This window comes from Passer montanus, unplaced genomic scaffold, assembly GCF_014805655.1.
Source record: "Passer montanus isolate IOZ18808 unplaced genomic scaffold, ASM1480565v1 scaffold63, whole genome shotgun sequence".
Lineage (NCBI taxonomy): Eukaryota > Metazoa > Chordata > Aves > Passeriformes > Passeridae > Passer > Passer montanus.
Genome location: NW_024371371.1, coordinates 2,286,084 through 2,310,718, shown reverse-complemented (window position 1 = coordinate 2,310,718; position 24,635 = coordinate 2,286,084). Strand labels below are relative to the sequence as shown.

Here is a 24,635-nt window from a genome sequence, read left to right as displayed (position 1 = left end):
CTGCTTCCACATCTTTGGTTTTTAGGGCTGGGAATGCTCTTCTGCTCCCCTAAAGACTGGGAAAGGTCATTCAGTTTGCTTTCTGCTATTTAAACTGCACAGAATTGTACTTACGTGCTTTTGAAAAGCTCACACAACCCAAAATTGGTTCCTCCAGATACAGATTGGCTTACTCAGAGGACATTCTCTGGGGAATATCCATCACCTCAGCACTAGTATTTTCTCCTGAGCACACCAGGAATTTATATGACTGTTTTACAGTCAGCAAGTTGAAAGCAGAGTTCAGCTGAAACAGCTGGGTGGGCCATTGATCTGAACCCAGATGGAGCATCCTAAGGGAATTAAAGGCAAATTGTTGAATTACCCAGCACCACAACAGGCGTGGAAAAGTCAATATATAGGATGGGCTCTCCTTACCAGAGAGCCTTAATGAGGGCACTGCTCAGGCTGCCTTGTTATCTATTGCCTCTGCCCAGGGCTGACACTGAGCTGCATTTATTATAATTGTTGTTTCAGTGGTAGTATAAGGTAACTTTGTAGGTTTCCATGGATTCACTTAGAGGCAGAGGAGATGTTCAGGTCTCACTCACTGCTGTGTTTGTAAAGAAAAAGCTGGATCTGTGTTACCTGGACAAGCTGTTCCTGAGCTGGGCTATGCCATGATCTGCTTCACCCAGTGTGAGCTCCTGTCCAGAGAGCACTTCTGTACACCAGCAAACAGTGATGCAGCACACAGCTTTTCATTAACAGGAGGTACATAATTACTGCCCTAATTAAGTTAATCGCTGAGCTTCTGGGTTATGGAAGATCTCTGGAGATACCCTGAGGCACAGCAAGGTCACAGGAGGGTGTTTGCATCAGGAAGAGGGGGCAGTGCTGGAAAGAGGAGCTTGGCCAAGCCCCAGGTGCTGCTGGTAGGAGACTGCAGGTGCCCAGTCCCTGGTGGGCCAGGCAGGACCCAGTGGTGGCCCTGGGCTGGGTTTGCTAGGTTTTTCTAGGGCTTTGTATTTCATTTTGTCTGTGCTCTGAGTCTTCTTTTCCCAGAGAACAAAATTCACTCTGATTTTTGCCTTGATCTTGAAAGTATCCTGGGCCAATTACTGTAATGGCAATTAGTGAGGTGCACCCTGGCTTACAGAGAAAGCTCCAAAGGTATCCTGTGTGCCTCTGCCCCAAGAATGTTCTGTGGTTCCTCTGCTACCCTGGATGTCTTGTTGACTTTGTTTCATGTCCACCCAATGGATTGGCTTTTTATCTCATTTGACCATCTTCTGCATTTATTTTAGTCCTCAGCATCCAGGACATTTTGTAAAAGGAGGCAGGTTTTCCATAACTTGGCTGTTTAAAATAGTATCTCCTTTTGTCTGTTCTAAATCTTCTGCCAGATCTGAGATTATTTTGATTGGCTTCAAACATTTGTGGTTAGAGGAAAAGGTGAATGACAGCTGCTTGTCAACTCTCTGTGCATCCCTATAAATTCATTAATTTATCAAGGTGTTTAATGAGGATTTTAATCTATATTCATGGGAGGACATTTTAAGGAGCTCAGAGTTTATTACTCATGTCCAGTTCACTCATTGCAATGTACTTCAGATAAAAACCTGACAGGAAAAAAAAAGGAAAGTTTTGTGTTGGGTAAGTGAATCAAGCACATGCTTTTAACAAGTATCCTTTTCTTCCATCATTCAAATTTGGACCAGAGCCAGAGATGCTTCAAAAGCAGCAGAAACCCCAACTCAGGCAGGAGGAGCATGCCAGCATCTCAGGGTAACCAAAGCCTTTTTTTAGTTGTTGTAAATGAATTTTTTAAAAGGAGGAGCATGTGTAGTTTCCTCTCAGTTTTTTCCCAAGTGTAGCTGCAGCCAGAGTGCAGTTAAGCATTCCAGTTCACAGCTAATATTTGCTTTAAGGTGAATTTTTGATCTCTGCTCCATAAGCTGGATGTCAAACAGGGTGGATGCAGATGTCCTCAGTCACTGATGTGTCCAGTGATAGTCCTGGGAGGCACAAGCTACCCAGGCAGGTTGGCTTTTAAGGTTTTATTTTAAGGTGCTTGCAGATTTCCAAGTGATTTAAGTTTGATTGATACAAATTTCAAATAAGTGTGTTATTTGTACATCTCAAATGGAATTAGTGAGGATGGGAGATGAGACATTTCTCAACTTTTTGCAGACTCTTTCCCAAGCCATAAAAATTGTATCTCCTCCAGATGAGGTTCAGATGAGCTTTAAAGGTCCATTGGCATTGTGGAGGTGACTGCCAATATCTCAAAGCAAATAGATTTTGTGGCAGATTTTCCATGCTGGTCACAGTCATGATGGGACTTATACACATCATGTGTATATCAAAACTAGTAATATGTAACGTGCATAGTCCACAAACTTAAGAAAAAAAAAAAAAGTTTATGTCTGTTAGAAAATACATTCAGGCATAATTATAAAAGGTCTAAGTACTGGACAAGGTATTTTTTCTACCTCAATGAAATGAAGCAAATCAACCAGTAGTAATTCAGTAGATGTACAGCTACAGCTGAGGTGGCTGTAGGTTGTGGTATATCTCAGTGTTTGAATCATTCTGGTTTTGAACTGATCCTCTTCACGAGGCTTGCAGCACCAGGTCAAGGGACAGGACACTTGAGCTAGGGCTGGTCTGGTGCCACATCTGCATCCATCCATTAGGAGGAAGTGTTTCCACTTAGGTGCTTTTCTGTGATCTAACACTCCCAAGCTCAGAGAATGCAGTGGTTTTATCCCAGTGTGGTTATAGCCAGAATATGCCTAGCAACCTTTAAAAAACCCAACAAACACCTTGAAGGAAAAGGTTAGATAAGCTAAGCTTAAATCTCCCTTTAGGATTGCTTTTTAAGTGACTTTGTATTTTAAAATATAAGTAGTTAAATGGTTCTAGGGTGTTTTGAAAATCTGTCTTCATCTAGATTTTTATCTTTGGACAAGATGAAGTTAGAGGTATTTAACAGAGCAGGTGCCATCAGATGGGGCAGAAACTAAAATTTGCTACTGAATTTATTATTGTAATATCTGCCAGGGAACATGAATTTCTTTTCCTCAAAAATTGCCTAAAATTTGCTTCTTTTGAAGCAGGCATCTGAGGAAAGAAATACCATGTGGTTATCCCTGGGAAAATCCCCATGCATTGATGGGGTGCTTTGTTACCCATCTTTCTGACTGTTCCAAATTTCTAAAAGTGTGCTGTAATTAATTATTAATAATAAATATAAATAATATTAGCAGTAAATATAATAATATATCAACATGTTCTATTACTATATTAATATGATGTATTTATATTAATTACCAATAACAAATATAAATAATATTAATTACTATTATTTCAGAGGAGCTGTATCCAAGATATCCATATTTCATCTATATTCACATAGCCATTGAGACTAATTTAAGATTCCAATAACAGATGTGCCTGTTATTGTCTGTGTGTACATTCTGACATATGAGTATGTCCACTCCCAGCTGTCAGAGGTACAACCATGCTGCATTCTTCAGGTCACATCTCAACATCAGCTGTCTGCAGCCATCTCTGCCTATTTCCCCTTTTCATACTGGTTCCATGGGAGCAAAATATTTTTACAAAGAGGCAAGTTATTTTCTGAAGGCACTGAAGGAGAGAACACTGGAGATTAAGGGCTTTATGCAGACTTAGATAAACTCCTGCAATAATAGCAGGGGAACTCAGCCTGTCTGGAGCAGTATCCCCACAGCCAGCAATTCCTATCCTCCTTTTTCCTTTGGGAAAGCCCACATGTCACATACTCAAGATTTTTAGAGATTCAATGACCATGTTTCTTACATACTCTAGACTGCAAAAATGCAGTGGCAAGCACAGATCCAAATGATCTAATTAACCCAACAATAAATAGTTTGTCTAGAGGCCATTCAGAGCAGAGGGCAACGCTAATGAAGAAGATAAAAAGCCAGTTCTGTCTCACTGCCACAGCTTTTGCAAAGCTCAAACAAGGAGTTTTGATCTGTAAAACCATGTAATGGGGATGCTCAAGCCCTTCTGTGAATGCAGAAAGTGTCAAAAATAGACACAAACTTCAGGGTTGTTTCCTCTGCTTTGTTTGCAGAGACAAATACATTTAATTCTAAAGAAGTAATAATTCACAGATATTTTTCTCAATTAAAATAATGCTGCAAAGAGCCTGACTGTGTGACAAATTGGTTCATGGTATATTTTATAATAAGGAAGAAGTTGAAATATGTATATTGAAATGTATAAAGGCTTCATTATTTTCAGCCTTGAATAGAGTGGATGGGAGAAAGGGCAGCACCCTGAGGTGTTGTGCAGGTTAAGGTGCAGCTCTCTGGAGCTTGCTGAAGGGGGCATGTCTTGGTTTGAAAAGCCAGGTGTCTGCTAAGGAAGGCAGGAGACTCCCCTGAAACTGAAAAGGTAAACCCGCTCCTCCAAATTGTTACAATTTTGAAATTAAGGGGCAAAGATATGGGAGCAGGAATAACAGTTCTTTATTAGGGAATAAAAAAAATTTAAAAATTAAAAAACCCCAACCAAAAAAAAAGCAACAAAGCAAAACGAAACAAAACAAAAAAACAGTAATACAAAATAACACTGCCAGAGTCAGAACAGGCCCTGGCCCCCTGTGGGTCAGGGTGGTGGCACAGTCCCATCCCATGGGGGCTCAGCCCTCCTGCAGTGCCAGCTGTGCTTCTGCTGGAGCAGGGATCCTGCACAAGGCTGCAGTTTTCCTCTGCAGCTCCAGGGCTGCTGGAGATGGGCCTGCTCTCCCTCTGGGAATGCAGGGCAGGAGAAAGCTGCTCCTCTGGGAATGCAGTGGGCAAAGGCTGCTGTGCTGTTCCAGGCTCAGATTGTATCCAGGTAGGAATGCTTGGCTCCTGCCCTGGGCGGAGCATCTCCCCATGGGATGCTGGAATTTGATCAGCCCTGCAGGGACACTCAGTGGCCATGGACAGCAGAGATCTCCTGGAGGGAGGATTGGCTGTGGGAGAGAGAAAGAAAAAACTTCCCCATGAACAGCAGAGAACTGCCCCAGCTCTGACAGATGGGACAGAACACACACCCCCATTTCCAACCTAAGACAGAGCAGAGAGTCAAACTGAGCCTCAGTGAACCTGGCTGGGATGGTGTTCCTGGGAAAGTGACAGCCTTCATGGGCACATCCCAAGCAGACCCACTGCTTGTCTCATTCCTGCCATGTCTCTGCAGCTCCTCAGCAGCTCCAGTGCTTAGCTGGAGTAAGGAAGTGAAGAATACCTTTGCTCTAGAGGTGTGTGCTGTATCCAGGGTGTATATCACACCTTCTAAAACTGCCAGCAACCCTCAGTATTGTTAAACGTCTGAGTTTATTTTACCCTTGGAGAAATGGAGCCCTTCAGGTCTTACTGAATAAACCTGGAAAGGAACAGCCAGTATTAGCAATTAATTTTACTGCCTTTATGTTCCTGTCAGTGATAGCTGTGGTGCTTATTGGTTTGCCTTTAAATGCAGACTTTCTTGGAGGAAAGAAATGAGAGCTAAATTTATCTCACAAAATTTCATTTATCCAAAAGTTCAGCTTACTCTGGCTCAGTTATCCCAACCCCTACTACACTCCAGAAGGAGAGGAGTGGCTGCAAAGAAGAGCGCAGCTCATGTTAAAGAGGGAGGTGCCTGCCCTTCCTCAAGTGAGGACTGAGCTGCCAGGTCAGACTTGACTCCCAGGTTATGAATCCCACCCACACATCTCCCCAGTCCTTATCTAACAGAGAGGCTGCTCTGAAGTGTTTGATAAGAGCCTGCTGGGGCAATATTTGCAGTTCATCATTTGCTGCAAGTCTCTAGCTGTAGCACAGGTATATTTAGAAGGTGCCATGATTAAAACCCCTTGCCAGCTCAGATCCCAGGAAAACACATGGGTAAAATAATCTTCAGATTCACATCTCTTGTATTTGCTTATCCCACCCTGGATGCAAACAGAGCAAATCCCCTATACAAGAGCTTTCAGTCTGCAGGAGATTTCCTCACAGCAGCACATCTCTTCATTCTCTGCCTGGCAGGCTGGAGTGGTGCAGGGAGCAGGGTTGGAATTAGATGGTTGAAAACCCCCTGTGGACAGTCTAGCCTAGGTACAGCATGTCTTTTGTTCTCACACACTCTCACACACTGTACTTGTGCCCAGGAGCACGAGTGCAGCCCTGCTGACCTGCTCACAGCACACAGAATGGGCACACCTCAGTGCCACCTCCTGCTCCATCACCCCCACTCTGGAGCACCAGTGCCCCTCCCCATGTGCAGCTCAGAGCTGCCCTCACCACACACTGTTCCCAAGTTCCCAACGTGGAAATTCCAAGCCTAAACTATCAAGGGCCTACCAAGCAACTGGCAGAATGTGTTGTGGCATTTTATATCCCAGGGGCTTTGTGGTGCCTGGAATTCCTCTCCAGGCAGGTTCAGGCTGCTTGCTCCAGCTCCCTCCTCACCCTTACACTGCCAGGCAGGAGGGAATGCTGGAGCAGGCTCAGGTGCTCCAAGGGAGGGAAATGATGCCTCAGGTTTCAGCTTTTATATTTTTAAGATTCTGGGCTGCTTTAGTGTGTACTTCTGAGCTTCACATCAGGGGATGGTGAGCTCTCTTCACAGAGCAGGGAGACAAAACAATTCCTGCTCTAGCTGGGGACCAAGGACAAATGATCCAAATCTCAGGTCCAAGAGCACAAACACCGTGGGCTGAGGAGAGAAGAACAAGAAGGATGGGACTGCATGGGCTAAAGCTGGAACTGGACAATGAACTGCAATCTGCAAATGGAGCAGAACTGATCAAAGTGAGAGACCCTGTGAGCCATTGTGCATTTTGTGACCACTTTGGTTCATCTTGGGTGCAGCCCTGGCTGGGCTCTTGTGCTGCCCAAGGTGCATCCATTGAGGCTTCTAATAAATCCCTGCTTTATTCTTTGGCCCTCTCTAGCCTCTGTTCTAGGTCAGCCTTCACAAGGCATCACTGGCTCCTGTTACTGCAGCAGTCTTTGTACAGGCTTTTCTTCTGTGTCCTGCCCCTCCTACAGATCATTTTGTGTTCTTCACCCCCAGCCCCAAGTGTCTCTTGTCTCTGAAGATTTGCTGAAATTTGTTCAGGGGTTGCACAGAGCTGTTTCCAAGGGTCATCAGGTTGGAAATACTGAACACATTGGGATCATCAAAGCTTGAAGTGGTTTCTTCACCAGCCATGTTGGAGAGAGCTGCTGCTGGGGCTGGAGAGGGTCTCTGTGGTTGTGCTTGTGACACCCAGGCTTATTGCTGTCACCTTGGGTGACACCCTGTTGGGCCCTAGTGCTTATCAGGAGGACAGGCAGAGTATCCAGCTTCCCACTGTTCCTGGAGTAAGGGCCAGCTCTTTCCTCTAGGGAGCTTCCCTGCCAGGGAACATCCTCCACTCCCTTATTTTGATAGCTGAATCCAGTGCTGCTTCACTTAGATTAAGGCAACCTGTCTTGGAAAACTGTAGCAACAGAGGAGAGGCAATATGCAGAAGAAGAAATAGCTGCAAATAATTACATCTCTCTGCCATTCAACACAATGAAATGAAAATGTTATCCAAGTCCTGGTAGGAAAAGTGCAGTTTCTTTGGAGTGACTGAGGGTGCTTCCTCCTGGGCAGAAGCTCCTCTCCCCACCAGCAGAGCCCTGCTCCAAACAGCATTTTCATACAACAGCATCTCTCTTTTGCAGGAAAAGGTTTTTGCTGTCCCAAAAAGCTCTCCTTTTCCTCACCACAAGAAGCAAGCTGTCTGCTGTATGTCCCAGTCTAAACCAGTTGAAGGAAGGCCAATCTTTGCTCTTACCCAAAGGCAGCTTGAGATCGTAGAGATTCTGTCAAATCTTATATACAAAGCCTGCTTTCACTGTTGCTCATGGTGTGTCTGTTCTATCAGCTAATCCATCTCAGGAGACTTCAAAGACATTTGCATCTGTGCCTTGAGTAGTTAATTAAGCTGAAGAAGATGGAAATTAGTAAAGGAATTATCAGGTGAACTAGCTAAGGGGGAGGCAGCAGTAGAATGTGTTGAAAGATGAGCTGCTGGCCTGGAGGGAGGTCCCAGTTGTGGTTCTCAAGACAGGCCTAGACCCCATCCTAGTTAACAGCCCCATTAAAACTGGCACAAATGATAGGAAATGCAGTCATGAGATTAATTGGTGGCACAGTGCTGGGAAAAGTTGTCACTATTGAAGAGGATAGTGGATAACCATGACAACCAAAATAATAGAAATAGGATGAAATTCAATATTTCAGAGTTAGGCGTACAGCTTGGGATTAATTGGTTGGAAATAGCAAGGGGGAGAATTAGGGATGTACCAGTTGGTGGCAGAAAGTCTGTGAAATGCTAATGTGATGCATTCCTAAAAAAGGCAAGTGCAGTCCTTGCAGTATTCACAGTGTTATTGCCAGTGAAGGAGAGGAGTTGTTCTTTGTGCTTCTGACCACCCACACCTAAGAAGAGTTAATGCCAAGCAGAAGAGGAGAAGAAAGGAGCTAGTGGAGTGATCCAGAGGACTGGAGAACCTGTCAGGTGTAAAGAGGGGAAAGTACCTTCATTTGTGTAGGAGGGCAGCATGGATGCTGAGAAAGTGTGAGACTTGGTGAGTAAATGTCTCAAAGAGTGAACTCCAGGAAAAAAAAACCCCAACAATGGAAACTACAGCATCATATTGGCAAAGACCCAGTGGATAAAGAATGGACTTCAACCAGAAATTGAGAAAAGAAATCCTCCTATCAGAGGAGGTGCCCTGGACCAACCTTCCAGCAGGACTGAGGTCAGAATCTTGAAGTGCTTTTGTGCTGGGCACTGAGCAGGTTTAGGAGAGTACAAAATTGATCTTTTGTGGCAGTTGGCACTTTTTGTCTCATTGACCCACAACATCTCTTCAGTTCTGTGTTCCCACCCAGTTTTCAGCACACACTCCTAGGACACGGTGTACAGAGGAAATATCAGTCAAGTAGCTTTTTGGAGCAAATCCTAAAACTTTTGAAGTTGTTATTACCTAAAGGCATCATAATTCTTGCATCCCAGCACATTCCTTCACACCACTCGTCCTTTGGCTATAGGGGAAAGCTGAATTTATCTCCATTTTTTGGGGCTTTTTTTTTTTTTTTTGCAATCTGAATAGTGGTTTATCCTGATGCCTCTTTGGTCCCAGCCACCAAGCAGGGGTGTTGGGAGGAATGTAGATGGGAGTGATCCAGAAGACGGCAGAGAGGGACCTGTGTTCTCCAAGGTGGCTCAGGACTGAGGAAACTACCCCAGAGCAGCAGCTTTACAGGAGTGTGAAGCTGTGAGGAGAGAGGAAAATGGCAGCAGGATTGCTGCATCCAGGGCTATCTGCACATGGAGCTAAGTCACTCAGTCTCACTGTGGTCATTTCCTGTGGAAGGACACAGCCAAGGTGTGAACCAGAGTAAATCACTCCTCTTGGATTGATATCAGCTCTTCAGCACAGCCATGGGTAGTGCTTAAATTAGTAATAATAATTTTATAAATAAAGTGTCATTGTACTTGCTGAAGTGAATAAAATAGGCATGAATGCATTAGATTTGGATTTTAATGGCTTAAACCTGTTGCTGAATTATTCCTTCCTAATAGTAGGTTAACTGCAAGAACAGCATTAGAAGCAGCTGGAGAAGTAAATTGGTGTTGGGAAGTGCAGCAGGGTATTAAATGGGAGCTCAGCCCAGGAAAAGACTCTTCCTCAGACCAACAGGGCTGGCACCTAGCAGGGGCTCTGCTGTAGCAGACACCTCCTTCTTTGTTTCCCTGCTTTGGCTGGGGTCAGGACAGCACGGAAGCAGCTACATTTCCTCTCCTGTTCTCAGTCCAGCCCTGACACACCACACTTTGTTCACAGAGCCTTCCTCCAGAGCTCTGTGGCTCTGGCCCTGCATGAATTCCACCACAGGCTCATGTGCTTGCTCAAAACAGAGAAATTGATCCTCCAAACTGAGGATCTGGTACTTCCTTCTCCTCATGGTGTTGCCCCACCTCCATCTGTCCTGGTGGTTCATGGCAAGGCCCTCAGACCACAAACAGCTCACCAAGCAAAGCTGTCTGAGCAGCAGGAGGGTTTTCATTTCACCCATTGCTGCAAAACTTCTTCTTAACAAGAACACCATTGGTGTTCCTCCAGTCTCAACTCTTCCCTGTTGCGTATAAGACATTTTGTGCTGCAGTTTTCTACTTAAAATTTTAATAATATTGAGATTGAAAGTAATTCAGTCACCTTTCTCCATTTCTCATATTTCCTCTAGCATGCCTCTCAAATTTGAGGGGGCTTGAAGGAAGCCAGCTCTGCCGCCTGCCTAAAGAACATTTGGGTGTTCTTCCTTCGGTGATCTCTATCCCTCCTGCAGTGATCCATTCCCTTTCCATCATTGGATTAGTTGAAGAAACCCCAGTGTGTTCCAGATGTTGAATGATCAAATGGTAGCAGAGAGCTTGGATAAAGTATTCTGTGCTGGGGGCGCTCAGGAAGGAGAAACTCAAAACTTTCTTCAGAGAGAAAGTGCCGGTCCCTGCCGTGCTGTTCACAGCTTCCCAGTTTGAATCCAGAGTTGTGAAAATGTGGAAACTGTGAAAATATGAGCTGCGAACACTGGGAAGCTGCGAAGCAGGGAAATGGGTGGGGATTTGCAATCTCTCTTGAATGCAAAGGTTATAGATTCTGGTTGAAAACTTAATTCTCCGAGAAGTAAGTTTTTGTCACTATGCAAGAGAAAGCCAAGGTGGCAGAATTGTTTTGGTTGTAGAAACCTTTCATTTCTCTATTCATAACTTTGTGACATCTTTGCATTTGAGGCAGAGTTCCTCAGACCTGGCTTCTGCCAAGAGGCAAATTTCCTTTGAGCAAAGCCAGTTGTCTTGTTTCTGAGCCTGGAAGTGAGAAGCAACAATAATAGTAATAAAACAGGCTTCCATTTCATTTTATTTTTCTTTTGAATACTTTGCAGCAAAAGAGGGTGAAAGGTGATGTTTCATGTGGGAGCAGCCTTGGTTGAGGAGCCGTGCCTTGCATTGGCCCAGGGAAAATTGAGTTTGATTTGTCTGAAGTACTGGTGTTGAAAGCCACCTGCTGGGCTTGGCAGTGTTGTGTCCCTCAGCTGGCAGTGCTGAGGGAGGACTCACCTGTCAGTGGCTCCTGAAGGAAACTTTCTGAAAGAGGGGAAAGCCAGTCATGGATTTAGCAGGTGCCTTGCAGGGAGGTCTCTCTGGCAGGTACTGTCAAATTCCTGGGACTCCAAGAAGCCAAGAACAGCTGTGAGTTTTTCAGCACAGGTCCACAGCATCTGTAGCTGCTTTCTTGTGACTCAGAGTGGAAGCAAATGCATCCTTTCAGAGGGAAGGACCCTCTGCAGAACCACCTCAGCCGTGCTGCTGCCCCCAGGGATGGGAGGGCAGTGTGCCTCCTGGGGCCAGAAGGGCTTTATAGCTTCAGCTCCTTGTGAGCCCTTTCCCTGCATCCCTGCCATTCACAAAGCCCTGTGCTGCAGTCCCTGAGTGCAGCTGAGCCCTTTCCCTCCATCCCTGCCATTCACAAGGTGACAGAGCCCTGTGCTGCAGTGCCTGAGTGCAGTTCATGGCTTGAGCCTGCTGCTGGCCCAGAGGACGAGGTGGCAGCAGAGCTCAGGGGCTCAGGGCTGTGTCCAGCTGTGACCTGGATGAAGCTGCTCCATGTGCTCATGCCCTGCCTGAGCTGAACACTGCAGTGGTGCTCTGGGAGCCAGGGCAGACCCAGCAGTCACCAAGTGGGAGCTGATACATCCAAAGGGACCTGCTGGCCCTGTTATTGGTAACTCCTGGTAGCAGCAGTGGAGACGTGGAGCACCCCGTGACCTGAGGGTCCCCAGCCTCCATGGCTACAGATAATGGGCTGCTCCCCCTCAGATAAATGAGTCCTTCTACCTGGAATCAAGGTAGAACAGCAGGTTCTTATCCTCACCTAGCCTCAGCAGGTTGTCTTATCCTAAGACCCTGCACATCCTTAATCTGTGACACGTCTAGACTCATTAAAAGGTTGGACTTTGGCAGGCAGGGTGTGTTCAGGGGAAGATGCAGTGTTACTGGGAGATCTCAGCTGACATGCTACTGAGAAGCAGGGACATTGGCATCTCTCTTGACAAACCCCACTTTGTGGTACCTTCTAATGCTGCAAAATGGGCATTTAAATTCCCTGCCAGGTCAGCCATTCATCACAAACACGTGTAGACTTAATTGCTAATTAATTTTCCCTTGCTAGTGTAGATTTTTTTCCCCTCAGTGTGTGAAATCTAGAAGAACTTTGTGAGAACCAGCCACAGATGAATTGGCTTTAATCAGTGTTCCCTCACTTGGGTGAGAAGTAACAGTTCATCAGCCCTTAATTAGCTCTGACTTTTTTGAGAGCAGTCTCCAATTTTTTGACAGGGAGATATATATCTTGTTTCTCTTGTAGCAAAACAAAGAAAGTAATTTTGCCTAAAATTGACAAATTGGGCTGTGTTTGTCAGTGTTTTCTTCCTCCTGATGGTGAGTGCAAAGCTGCACGTCTACCTCGATTGCTGAGCAAATTGTTCAGTTCGTGTCTCTTGTCACACAGAAAAGAACACTGATTGTACAAGGAAGGGAGTTTGAGCTCAGTTTAATTAACTTGTGAATGGGCAACCAGCAGTGTTTGCAGTGATACATTAAGGTAGGGAAGAGCTTTGAGATGCCTCATCAGCGTCAGAGAAACTTTGTGTTTTGTTTCTGTTACAGGTGAGTGCAGCATCTCTTTTTATTAATCTGGTGGGATCACTTTTTGTCTTTTTTCCCTATGGAGAAGCCCCCATTGCAGGGTCATAGGTGACTGTGTTGCCTTGGCACCTGGTGTCTATAGGGGGAAATGCAGTTTTAGTGGGGAAGGTGCATGATCAGTCATTTGAGAGATGGAGGGATCCCAATAAAAATAGCTGTAGATACAAACTGCCCACCCAGTCATGTTGAATAAGAATATATTTCTTCCCAATTGAAAACTACCTTTTATTCAACATTCCAGATAACAGATTTTTACTTTCTACTTCTGCATTAGTAATTAAACCAGACTTCTGCTAAGACCTAGTTTCCTCACAATCTTTTAAAATCAAAAATCTCTTAGATCAAATTTTAACCTATTAAGCAGTACATGATAGGAGCTGGAGAAGGCCAGGCTATTAATGCTCAGTGTTGCTTTGTTAAAATAGCACAGGAATTTTAGTGTTAGCAACCTGTGGCTCAGATGCAGAGGGTTCTTTTCACTTGGTCAATTCACCTGTTAAGTTTTAGCTTCATTCAAATCTGAGAAATCAGTGAAAGGTTATTAATATAGGAAAGCTCCTATGGCTGTTCTCAGTCAGTGAATATAAGCAGGATTTATGGATCTCAGCTTTAGTTCTACAGTTTTAGAGGTCTTTAATTGCAGTCAGCGTCATTCCCTCAAAAAATACTTTGTTTAATAAAGCTTTGTACATGCAGTATGCATTTTTCAGGAGCTTCTCTTTCTTCTAAGTCTAGTACCATGAAGTTAATTTATGTACCTAAATACATGCTGTTTGATTTTAATTGAACAACAGTTTCTTTACAACTAGGGCTTACAAATGCATCACCAAAAAAAATAGTAATTTAGATTTAAAGAATAGTTTAATCAGGTTTGCTTCAAAAAGACCCTAAAAGTACAAGTGTAATTGAAATGAAAATTATTATTTAAATTATTTTTCCTCTGACTGACTTCAATGATGATTATAGTTGCTTAGGTACATCTATTAATTGGATCAGGCCAATCCTGCTATGAGTTCCCTACTGTGCAGTCTCAGCCTGAAGGTAGCTGGCAGTTGAGATGATGGAAATACCTAAAGATGTTGGCAAGGGAAGAGTCAAATCTCTCATTCTCACCCTGCTGTGTGTAGCAAGAGTCACATTTCTGCCACATCTGAGACCACTGAACCAGGGATGTAAAAGCACTCTGTTATTTATGCTGGAACAAAAGCAGGATGCACACCCAAGTAAGCAAATGGGATGAGACGCCCAGATAACATTGGCCTCAGTTAAAAAGCACTTGGGTACAGCCCTGCCTTGGAGTGCCCAGGAGGATGTGCCTGTTCCTGACACTGCACCTGGACTCTGGCTGTGCCCAGAGCCAGCCTGGCTGCACCACCAGGGATGTCCCTGGGCAGGGTTGGCACCGTGCTGGCAGCCCTGCTTCATCTCACCACTGCTTTGGAAATAACATGTGGCAGCTTAGGGTTTGTGTAAGCAATGCCAGCTGTGAAGAAAACGTATGAGTGACACTGTGACACCTTGCAGATTCAGAAAAGAGACCCAGCTTTGCTTCCAGGTGAGGCTGCCAGAAGAGCTGGAGAGACCCAGACCAGGGTTCTCCAGCATGAAAGGGCAGGGGAGGTTCCTTCTTCTATATTCATGGCTAAGGCTCAGACCTGAGAGTGTGGGGGGTGTGTCCTCCTTCTGTCTTCATGGCTAAGGCTGAGACCTGAGACTGTGGGTAATGCTGGCTGGAGGAAAAGCTCTGTTAGAGCCCTTCTCTTTTCTCTGAGTATTCAGTTGTGCTGCCCAATAACACAGCCTGTTGGATTCCAGTTTGTCTGGCTGATACATCACCTCTCCTTTTCTCATATTTCAGGTTATTTCCAGGATTTGTTGAACAAGTCAGAGAAGGCCCTTTATGATGCCTTTCCAAGCCTGTATGGAGAATTGTACACTCAAAACGTGAAGGTGTTCAAGGACTTGTACAGCGAGCTGCGCCGCTACTACCGCAGCTCCAACATCAACCTGGAGGAGGCCCTCAATGAGTTCTGGACACGGCTGCTGGAGAGGCTCTTCAAGCTGCTGAACCCCCAGTACCACATCACGGACGAGTACCTGGACTGCATGGTCAAACACGCCGAGCAGCACAAGCCCTTCGGGGAGGTGCCCAGGGACCTGAAGGTGAAGGCAACGCGAGCCTTTATTGCGGCGCGCTCCTACGCGCAGGGCTTCCTGGTGGGCAGCGACGTGGTCAAAAAGGTGTCTCAGGTATGCTGGGTGCTCCCTTCTCCATGCTCACGTTGGCTTTAGCCACTCAGCCATTGCTGTTGGGAGGGGGCAGCGACGTGGTCAAAAAGGTGTCTCAGGTATGCTGGGTGCTCCCTTCTCCTCCATGCTCACGTTGGCTGCAGCCACTCAGCCACTGCTGTTGGGAGGGGGGGTTGTTTCCCCTTGTTTTCATTGCAAAGCAAGCAGATGCTTTCCAGTTTTAAAAAATAAACTATTTGAGGGTTACCCATCAGTGCGAGGGAGCAGCAAATCTGGATTTCTACAGGCACTGCCAACAGCACTAGAACAGTGAGATGTAACTCACCCCAAATCAGCTTTTGCCTTATTTTAACCCATGCAGCAGGGATGTCCCTCAGCCAGGCCATGAAGCCATTCTACTGTTTGCCCAGATCCCTTGTGCTTCCTGACGTGCCTCTAAATCACACTGCCGTGTTTTCCTCCTTGATGGGATGTGTGCAGAGCTGGATGGCCACGAGTGTGCTGGGAATGCAGGCAGAGGGATGTGTTTCAGAAGCTGGCACTGGGATCCTGTGTCTGTTTATGTAGCCTGTCTATTTGAACAGCTTCTGTGTACAGACAGGGGGAGTTTGTAAAGTGCATTGGGATCTTCAGGGATGAAAGGTGCTATATAAATGTAAATTAATATGACTGAATCCAGGGTTCCAGAAGGAAGGAAATTGTCTGTATTCTTTACTGCAGAAGCAGCCTTTCAGAGCTAGAAGAAAGTGATTGTCCTGAAACAAGATAGTCAGGCTTTCCACACAGGTAGCAAGGAGAAAATCCGTAATAAAAAAAAGGCTTGGGTGCCTCATGTGGAGATGGGAATCAGCAGGTGTGAGAATCAGGGTGTGATTAAACTGTGGATGTAGAAATGCAGAACCACAATTCATCTCCTCAGAAGGTAACGTGTGGTGATGCGGAGCAGAGGCCGGTCCCACTTAATGCAGCAAATCCAGACTTTGATCTCAGGAAGAAACATTAACGTGGTAACAGTGACAAATGCTTTAATTTATCAATGTGGGACTATAAAACTGTTCAGCTACCCAAAAGCCTTTGTACATCTCATTAACATCACACTCTCCTGACACTTAAGATAGATAAAAGAGGAGAATGATGTAATTTCAGGGGGACAAAAGCAAAATACTTTTCATAAATCCTCTGCATGACGGAGATTTCCAGCTCAATGGGCATGATCCTGCCTGTAGCTGAGGCTGGTGGGTAAAACAGGCTGGCAGGGCAACTGCAGGCATGGTATCAGCCAAAGGGAAGGACCTGAGATACCAACATGCAGCAGATTTTTCCCCCATCTTCATGTAGCTTCTGAACCACTGGATTTGATTCTGGTCACCCCTTTCTGAATTTTCCTTCTCTTGGGCATCACTTATCAAACAGGATGTGAGGAACATGACAAGTCACAGATCCTCATTTTCCCTCAGCTTCCCCCAGTCCATTCCTTCAGGATGATGAGTTTTTTAGGAGGGTCCCAACCATTCCTCTCTCACTGGAACCCTCCCTGGCATTGCAGTTAGCCCAGTGTGTTGTTGTGGCATGAACTGAGTCAGAAAACCTCAGCACAGCCTTCTTGAGAGCTGATGTTGTTATGAGGACAACAACTGGCTCATTTTCCCTGTCTTCTTTACTTTACCACCATTTTAATTGTGGATTTACACTTGTGTCAAATGAATGTGAAGTGTTTGACTCAAGCCACAACTGGTGCCTTGGTTCTAGTCATTTTTCATGTTGCTCTATACTTATGACATCAGAAGAAGGTCAAACTAGAATTCAACTTTCCTGTCAGCTGGTAACAGCAGTCTTTAAAACTATCTTTATGAGTTGGAATTTCATATGGGGCACTGGCGAGTGTTTTGGTCAAGAAGACTGAGAAAGCCTATTGAAATGAACACTTAGAAATAAATTAGCTAGCTTTGGACTTCAGGAAAAAAAAATAGATTTTATTTACTTGCAAATCCCAGAAAAACTGCAGATTTCTACTAAACCCCTCCTAGTTTCAGCTTCCCAGACACTTCCAGTTCAGTGTATCCCCTGTATCCTGCTGCTGCTCAGGTCCTTGTGCAGAGGCAGCATTACTGGGCACTCCAGAGAAGGGCTGATGCTGTTTGCCAGAGCTCCTGGCTCTCTTTAAGTGGGGGGGAGCCTCCCTGAGTGAGCTACAGGTTTAATCCCTGCTGCCTCTCCACTGTGCCCAAAGGGTGTTCCTTCCCCAGCCTTCAGCTGCCCCAATCTTAGAGGAAGCCACAGCTTCAGGCAGCCCAGGGATAGGAACAGGAGCCATGTGTGGGAGCAGCCCCTCTGAGACCTGCTGGGCATAAATAGTTTGAGGGCAGATGAGGAGAAAATGGCAGAACCATTTTTCATTTTTACTGCCATCCAAGCTTTCAAGGCAAAGTCACCCTGACGGACTGCAGCCTCTGACACCAAGTCCTAAAACTTCTGATTGGTGGTTGCAGCCACTGACCTGGCCTGGCACAGACAGCGGTGGCAGTGCTGCCACCCGGGCTGGGCTTGGTGTGGCTCTCTGGCAGGTGAGGATGGATGTGCAGGCTGGCACCCTGCCCTGACACACAGTGAGGGGTACCATGGGCCATGCCTACCAGGGCAGCACCTCTGTATTCATGTGCAGGTTCTGTGTTTCTGTAGCTGTGCTTTCAGCACAAATTGCAAGCTTTCATCAAAGTTGCACAATGCCAAGTGAGTTTTTCATTGCTGGCATGAAATAGCAGCCACCAAAATGGCAGCAGCCACAAAATCCCTAGTGCAGGGCACTTGAAGAGGGAGTTCCCCCTGGGATGCTGTGGGCCAGGGTGAGAGAGAACACATATCCCAGTTCTGTTTAGGATCCTGCTCGTTGGCTGTGAGATTGGCAGCTGCCCAAAACCAGCATTTGCTCCAGCTCTGAGCATCATGCGAACAGGAGAGGGCCTTGTGCTAGTGGAGTTGCTGCCTGCCAGCTGCTGCCCTGAAATCCTCCCTCACTGCTGCCCTGAGCTCTTCTTGGCTGTGAGATTGGCAGCTGCCCAAAACCAGCATTTGCTCCAGCTCTGAGCATCATGCGAACAGGAGAGGGCCTTGTGCTAGTGGAGTTGCTGCCTGCCAGCTGCTGCCCTGAAATCCTCCCTCACTGCTGCCCTGAGACCCTCCCTCACTGCTGCCCTGAGTTCTTCTATCACTGCTGTCCTGAGACCCTCCATCACTGCTGTCCTAAGCTCCCCCATCACTGCTGCCCTGAGCTCCCCCATCACTGCTGCCCTGAAATCCTCCATCACTGCTGCCCTGAGCTCCTCCCTCACTGCTGCCCTGAGCTCCTCCATCTCTGCAGTGACCAGCTGCTGTGCACACTCCTGGGAAAGATATGGTGGAAGTGAACTGGGGTACTGCAGGATTGGGGGAGCAAAGCTGAGACAGAAGGAATGGCAAGGGCTGAGAGGAAACCCTTGACAAACACAAGCAGAAAACCCTGAGGGAGAGGCAGTGTGACAAACTGGTGGCTGTGACCCTGGCTGGGATTGTCCCGTGCTGCTCACACTGCTCAGCCCCCTTGGGTCCGTTCTGCTGCCCGGGTGCCATGGGGACAGGGGCAGACAGGGCACTGGGAGGAGCAGGGAGGCTGCCCAGGTCTGTGCTGCATTCCTGCATCCATGGGCAGACAGGAGAGCTGCCCTGTGCGTGCCAAAGATGCCCAGAGTCCTCGGAGTCCCCTTGCAGCCCTGGCAGCCTGTGCCTGTCAGGCAGAGCACAGACGTTATGTTGCATTTCCAAAGGCAGCGAGAGGAAGTAATTTGAAATGAATTTTGCTCATCAGTCAGAAAATGAGTTATTATGACAATCTTTCCTTTGGTGGGTCTTCACTGGTTCTTGTTTCTAAATTTTAAGTTTTCCCAAGGTAGTGGAGATTGATGTGAAGCAGCACCAGCTACGTAAGCAAGAAACACTTACTCAAATAATCGATTTTAATAGCTGTTTGCATTTCCTTTTCTCAGTAGATGTTCTTAAGGCTGATTCTCATTTGAGTTTGAAACAAAATACAATGATTTTCTTTATAAGCCTTTTCACTAAATCCTGTATTTCATTTTACCAATGAAAGTTGAAGTCAGCTATCAGTACATTTTTATTTAGCCAATACTGTGTTTCACAATATATTTCAGCCTTATTTTTTTAAACTTTTTCTGTTAGTATAAGGTACATGGCAGCTTTCCTATTTACCACATGAGTAATTTTTAAACACATGGTGGGTCAGTCTGGGAACCAAATTCCAATTAAAAAGTCCTAAAAATAGATTTTCAGAAATGTTTTTAATGGTTAAGTGAATGTGCTGATAGGACATATGGAAAATAATGTTTATCTAAACATGCTTTGCATTTCCAACAAGTCAATAACATAACAAAGACAGTATGGTCCTCATGTCCTTTAAGATTGCAGCCATTTTTTATGCCCACTTTTTTCCACAGCTTGAAAGGACATATTTGACTTCTGTCTTTCAGCTTTCAGTTGCTTTTCTGGTAAAGTAGGCATAAAATTTATCTTACTGAATTAAATTAAGGTAAAATCTTCTTCTCCCATCCATGAAACTACTGCGCTAAAGCATCTCAAGAGCAGTGAACTCTGGTCCCATGAGCTCGGTGGGACATCTCCATCCTTTCAGTGGCTGATCTTTTCTGAGCATCAGCAGCAAGTACACAAAACCATAAATAACATGTTACTTCATTTAAAGGATTTCACTTCTGTCAAAGTATTCATTATTTATCTAAATTGGCTTCCTCTTGTTCTGAGAAGACAGTGTTTGTGTTTGTAAGCAGATGTTATGAGAGTGTTGTTCCCCAGCAGTGTCGAGTGGCAATACCCTCATATCCCCACATTCATTTCCTTGTCCCTCGCTGTTACCTCAGCTCTGGCTTTGGGGCTGTGCAGGTTTTGCATGGCAGAGCTGTGTGGGTTTGTGTCCTGCAGTTTCCATGTGGCAGCAGGGAGCAGCAGGTCCCACAGGTGCTGGTCTGCAGCAGGAGGGGACGTGGGAGGGTGCAGGGCTGCAGCTCATCACAGCCGGGTACCAACAGCAGCTGCTGGAGCAGCCTGGGCTTTTCCTTGCTTTTCCTTCCAGTCGTTGTAAACCATTGGTGAGGCTTTCCAAAAATGAGCTGGTCAGTGCCTGTGCTGGAGGTCTGTGGTGCTGCAGATTCAGCAGCAATCCACAGGGTGCAAAAAGCCCCAGGGAGCCTTTTCAGGCTTGGCTGTGCTCAGGAGGAGGGCAAAGAGGATTGGAGGTCCATGGTGCGAACCTGCAGTGCTGCAGACACCCCTTCCTGTGAACCATCTGAGGCTCCAGGCTGAAATAAGCTCTCGACCTTCAGAGGCTGGTCCTGCAGCAGCTCCTGTGCTGGCTGCCTTTTGCCCTTGTAGCCTCTGGCACAGCTGCCCAGCCCTGCCCACATCTGGGTGACCTTGAAGGCTGCTGGGACCTGCCCTTCTTCCAAAGGGAATGTCCCCTCTGCTGAAGTGCCTCATGTTTTCTTGCCCAGTCAACTGTCCCTGGCAGTTTGTATGTGAGATCGCATGGCTGAAACCATTTTAGATCTAAGTCCCAGTCAGCCTGATTCCCCCTGCAAACCCAGGAGCTTCATATCCCTTTCCCTGAGCTGGCTGTGCTCCCTGGATCATCACCCTGCCACCAGCTGCCTTCTTGCTTTAAACACCTTGGTACAGCAGCCCCACACACAGCACTGCTCCTTTCCAGCACTGCTGCCTGGAAAGCTGGGGAGGGAATTTTGTAATAACATTGGAATTTGTTTGGATAGATTCAAATCAAGCTGGATGAGAAGCATGCAGGCTTGAATACATCCTTATGTATTTCACATATTACTTTTCAGTATTTCTATCCCTTATTATGTTTCAATCACAACCCTTCAGGGATAAAAACCCATAGGTGTTCTGAATAGAATAGAAATAATGCAGGAAAGTAGATATATGTCTTCCATATTTACCTGGTGGTTAAAAGTCAATTGAATCTAGTTTTCAAAGGATTGAAAATTGTACCAGCTGGAAATACCTGTGTTAAATGAACAGAGCAGGGAGTGTGTGGAACAGGCAGGTGTTGGCTTGCAGTATTTTCCTCTGGAGGGAGAGGACATGACAGCAGTCATTCTGTCTATGTGAATCTCTCTCATTTTAATATCTGAAGGCACTTAGGTACTAGGCAGGAATCTAAAGACATAGATCCTCCCAATTAGCTGTGGGTGCTGCCCCTGGAGCCATTGTCAGTGCCCTCTCCAGGTGCCCTCACCACTGCCTGGAGGGAGATGGGAACAATGCTCCTCCCTGTTTTGCTCAATTGCCCTAGCCTTCATATTTAATTTTTTTTTCCCTGAGTCTGCAGAATGGCCATTTGGCTGCTGGGCTGGCAGGGCTGGACCCAGGCAGTCTGTCTGGCCTCAGGCCCAACAGCAGCTCTGGTGTGCTGGAGCATGAAGGGCATGGATTTGGCATCAGCCTCCATCCTCCACATCCCTCCTGCAGCGAGCGCTGAACACAGAAAGGTGACAGCAGGAGGGGCTCTGAACTGTGCCGGCATTTTCTGTGTCCTCCCTGTGCCCCCAGACCCAGCACAGCCACCCCCAGCACACTGTGCCTGTGCCCTGCTTGCCTCTCATCCCTGACAGGTTTGGGAACTTGATGGATCTTGAATGATGGGCTTGGTGAGGCTTAAACCTCACCGTGCTCCAAGGACTCATGGCTGTGCATTTATGGAAGGAAGATGCAAAATAATGACTGAAGTGATTATACAATTCATTAGACTTTGGAAGAATCATATTTCTGTCAGCCCTGCAGCTGTTTCTTTTAGAGTTTCACTCTGAAAAATGGGAAAGCTTGGTTCATTTAACACCCGTCAAGGTGCTAATTACATCAGGGCTGGCATAAACGTGCACAAGGCAGCTGCTGACCATGTGGTGGAGGGAGCAGGGTGTGCTCCCCACAGCAGCAACCTGGACCAGCCAGGGGCTGGGCACACCTGCAGCTCCCACTCCTGTCACCAGAGAAACTGGGCACTGACTGCCCAGTGAATGGAGCAGATTTCCAGTGCAAAGAGCATCACAGCCCTTCGGGGTTTTGATCATAATATTTGAAGGTCCCTCCGTGAGGAGATTGTAAAAGTGAAATGTTTCCCAGTGTGAAATGGCCACATTGCAGACAGCTCTGATCACAGAGCTGGCCAGCTCCCCTGTGAAACACAAACCTCTCCTCTGAGTGCTGGTTTGTTCTAAAAGAGAGCAAGGCTGGCTTTCTGAACCCATTCCTGGGCTCTTGGGCATCCCACAGGAAGCTCAGGAGCACTCCTCACTGCTGGCCCAGCAGGATTAGCTCCTCTGCTTGACCTGCTTTTGTAGCTGCTGTTCCTCACACTGACAACTTTATCCCAACTGTAGGATTCCAGCCAAGGGATTTGGGGTAATTGGAGTGGCTTTGAATACCTGCCTGCATTTCCCAGCACACACAGCCTGATGTGTGGCTTGCAGAGCTGACCTGCTTTCCCTTAGACACTGCCACAGAAAGGTTTTTTCACAGATGGCAGAACTTCCCTCACCTGCCTTTACAATTCCCATGAGTGAGGGTGCCAGGAATGGCTCAGCCCATGTGGCTGCTTCATCCCCAGCCCTGGGGAGGTCTCCAGCTCCAGGTGCTCCTGCCTCCAGCTGCCCAGCACTCGTGCCTGCCTCTGAGACCTGCCTGCTGGCTCCAGGGCATCCCTTGCTTTGGAAGCCCAAATTGCCTGATGTCACTGGGTTTAACTGGTGCTTCTGGAGGTTAGAATGCCCTTTCAGATAGCAAGGCCTTCTGCCTGGGAAAATAGACCTGAGAGTCAGAGCAGGCACATTTTGACACATATCTGACACATCTAGAAGTATTTTGTTTCACCCCAACCAACCCCACACCAAAGCAAAACCAGGGGTCCCAGTGCCCACCTTGCACTGCACCTCAGAGGTGAGAGCCAGGGGGGGAATGGGAGAGCAAGCACAGGGCAAGGACATGGCCAGTGTGAGAAACACCAACACCACAGCACAGAGAGCTCCCTGCAGGCCACCCTCACACTGCCTTGGGAAGATTTTCAGAGGGACTGGAGCCCAGAGAACATCACTCCCACCAGCAGTGTTAAGGGCCAGCTCAGCCTCGTCCCTCCATCAGCTGCCCTGCCCTTGTCCCTCTGACAGTCTGGGGGGTGTGACAACACTTCCAGCAGCCTGGAGTTTTCATCCAGGCTGGCCTGGCTCTCCATCCCCAAATCTCTCCACTCTACCTAACCCTGCTTCCCCTGGGAAGGAAGGCACAGATGGCTCACAGCAGCCTGGGGGGAACGTGCAAGGGGAGAAGGGGGATAGGAAAAATACCAGCAAGAGCTCAACTTATTTTATTGGTGTTAAATGCCTTTCAGATGTACTTAAAGGCCCCTGAAGGCCGAGGAGTCCAGTCAGATTGCAACTAGGCTGCAGGTTCTCATTTGCTTTTAAGCCAGGCTTCAAAAGGAGAAAGGATTTGGGGTCGGATAATTCTTTTCTTCTTTTTTTTTTTTTTCTTTTCTTTCCTTTGTTTGAAGCCAGTACTTCAAAAGCAGCATCTGCAGCTTGGCTGCAGGCTCTGGGTGCCAGAGGAGCTGGTCATCTCCTGCTGGGCACAGAGGAGCCCTGCCACTGGCCGTGGGATCAGTCCCATGCCTGGAAACCAGGCTCTGTGCCTGAGAGCAGAGCCCAAACACTCTGTGCTGCTCTAGCTGGAGCTTGGTGCTGCCACTGGTGCAAAGACTTTCCAGATACCTGTGGCCTCCTAAAGCTCCACTCTTCTCCAACTCTCAGGAAGCTGGGATGGGAAGGAAGGATCATTGCTTGACCCTGTAACTGCAGGATGTGACAGAGCTGGTCCCAGCACTAATATCTCTTCAGCTGCAGTTCCCTGAAGCCTTCCTCTCTGCATCCCACACTTTGGTCCTTCAGACACCTTTTCAGGAAATAATTGACTGGTATAAAGACATGGTTTTTGGGGTGAGGAGGGTGTAGCAGCTTTTAGCTGTGTGCAAGTCATATCATCACTTCCATGGTCCTTTCATGCCCTGATACAGCTCAAGGTATTTTTGGAGGCTTTGGATATTTTTGAAGCACTAGGCATTAGGGTAATGTCAGAGAATGCCTCTCCTCTTTGCCCCTCTCTTCTTCTGTGAGACCTCTCAAACAAGGTGCCAGTTCAGAAGAGTAAAATCCCTCCCAGTGTTGCAGGCTGAGCAAGGTCTGGGGTCAGGAGGAATTGCACTCCTCTTCTGCACCAAAGCTTACACTGTAAAAAGAGCTGTGCAGGTCAGTGGGTGCTGTTTGGAAAATCAGCACATGACCTGGGTGGGAGTTTCAGAGCAGACCATGGTGGGGCTGAGAGAGAAGTGTTCCGTGGTTCTAGAAGTCATGCTCTTGTTACCTCTGAGCATCTGCAGGTGTGCAGACATGGGTAACTTGGGCTGAACATGCAAATCACAAGTTTGATTTGTTCTTCATAGGCACAG

General features: G+C 46.7%; 1 protein-coding gene across 1 annotated transcript in view; it reads left to right on the top strand.

Annotated features, from left to right (window-relative positions):
- Positions 1–24,635, top strand: part of GPC1 (glypican 1) — a 201,896-nt gene that overhangs the window by 159,803 nt on the left and 17,458 nt on the right. The window contains exon 3 of the mRNA XM_039727964.1: positions 14,670–15,061. Within this exon, the coding sequence (XP_039583898.1) occupies positions 14,670–15,061 (392 nt within the window). The remainder of the gene's footprint in view (positions 1–14,669; positions 15,062–24,635) is intronic.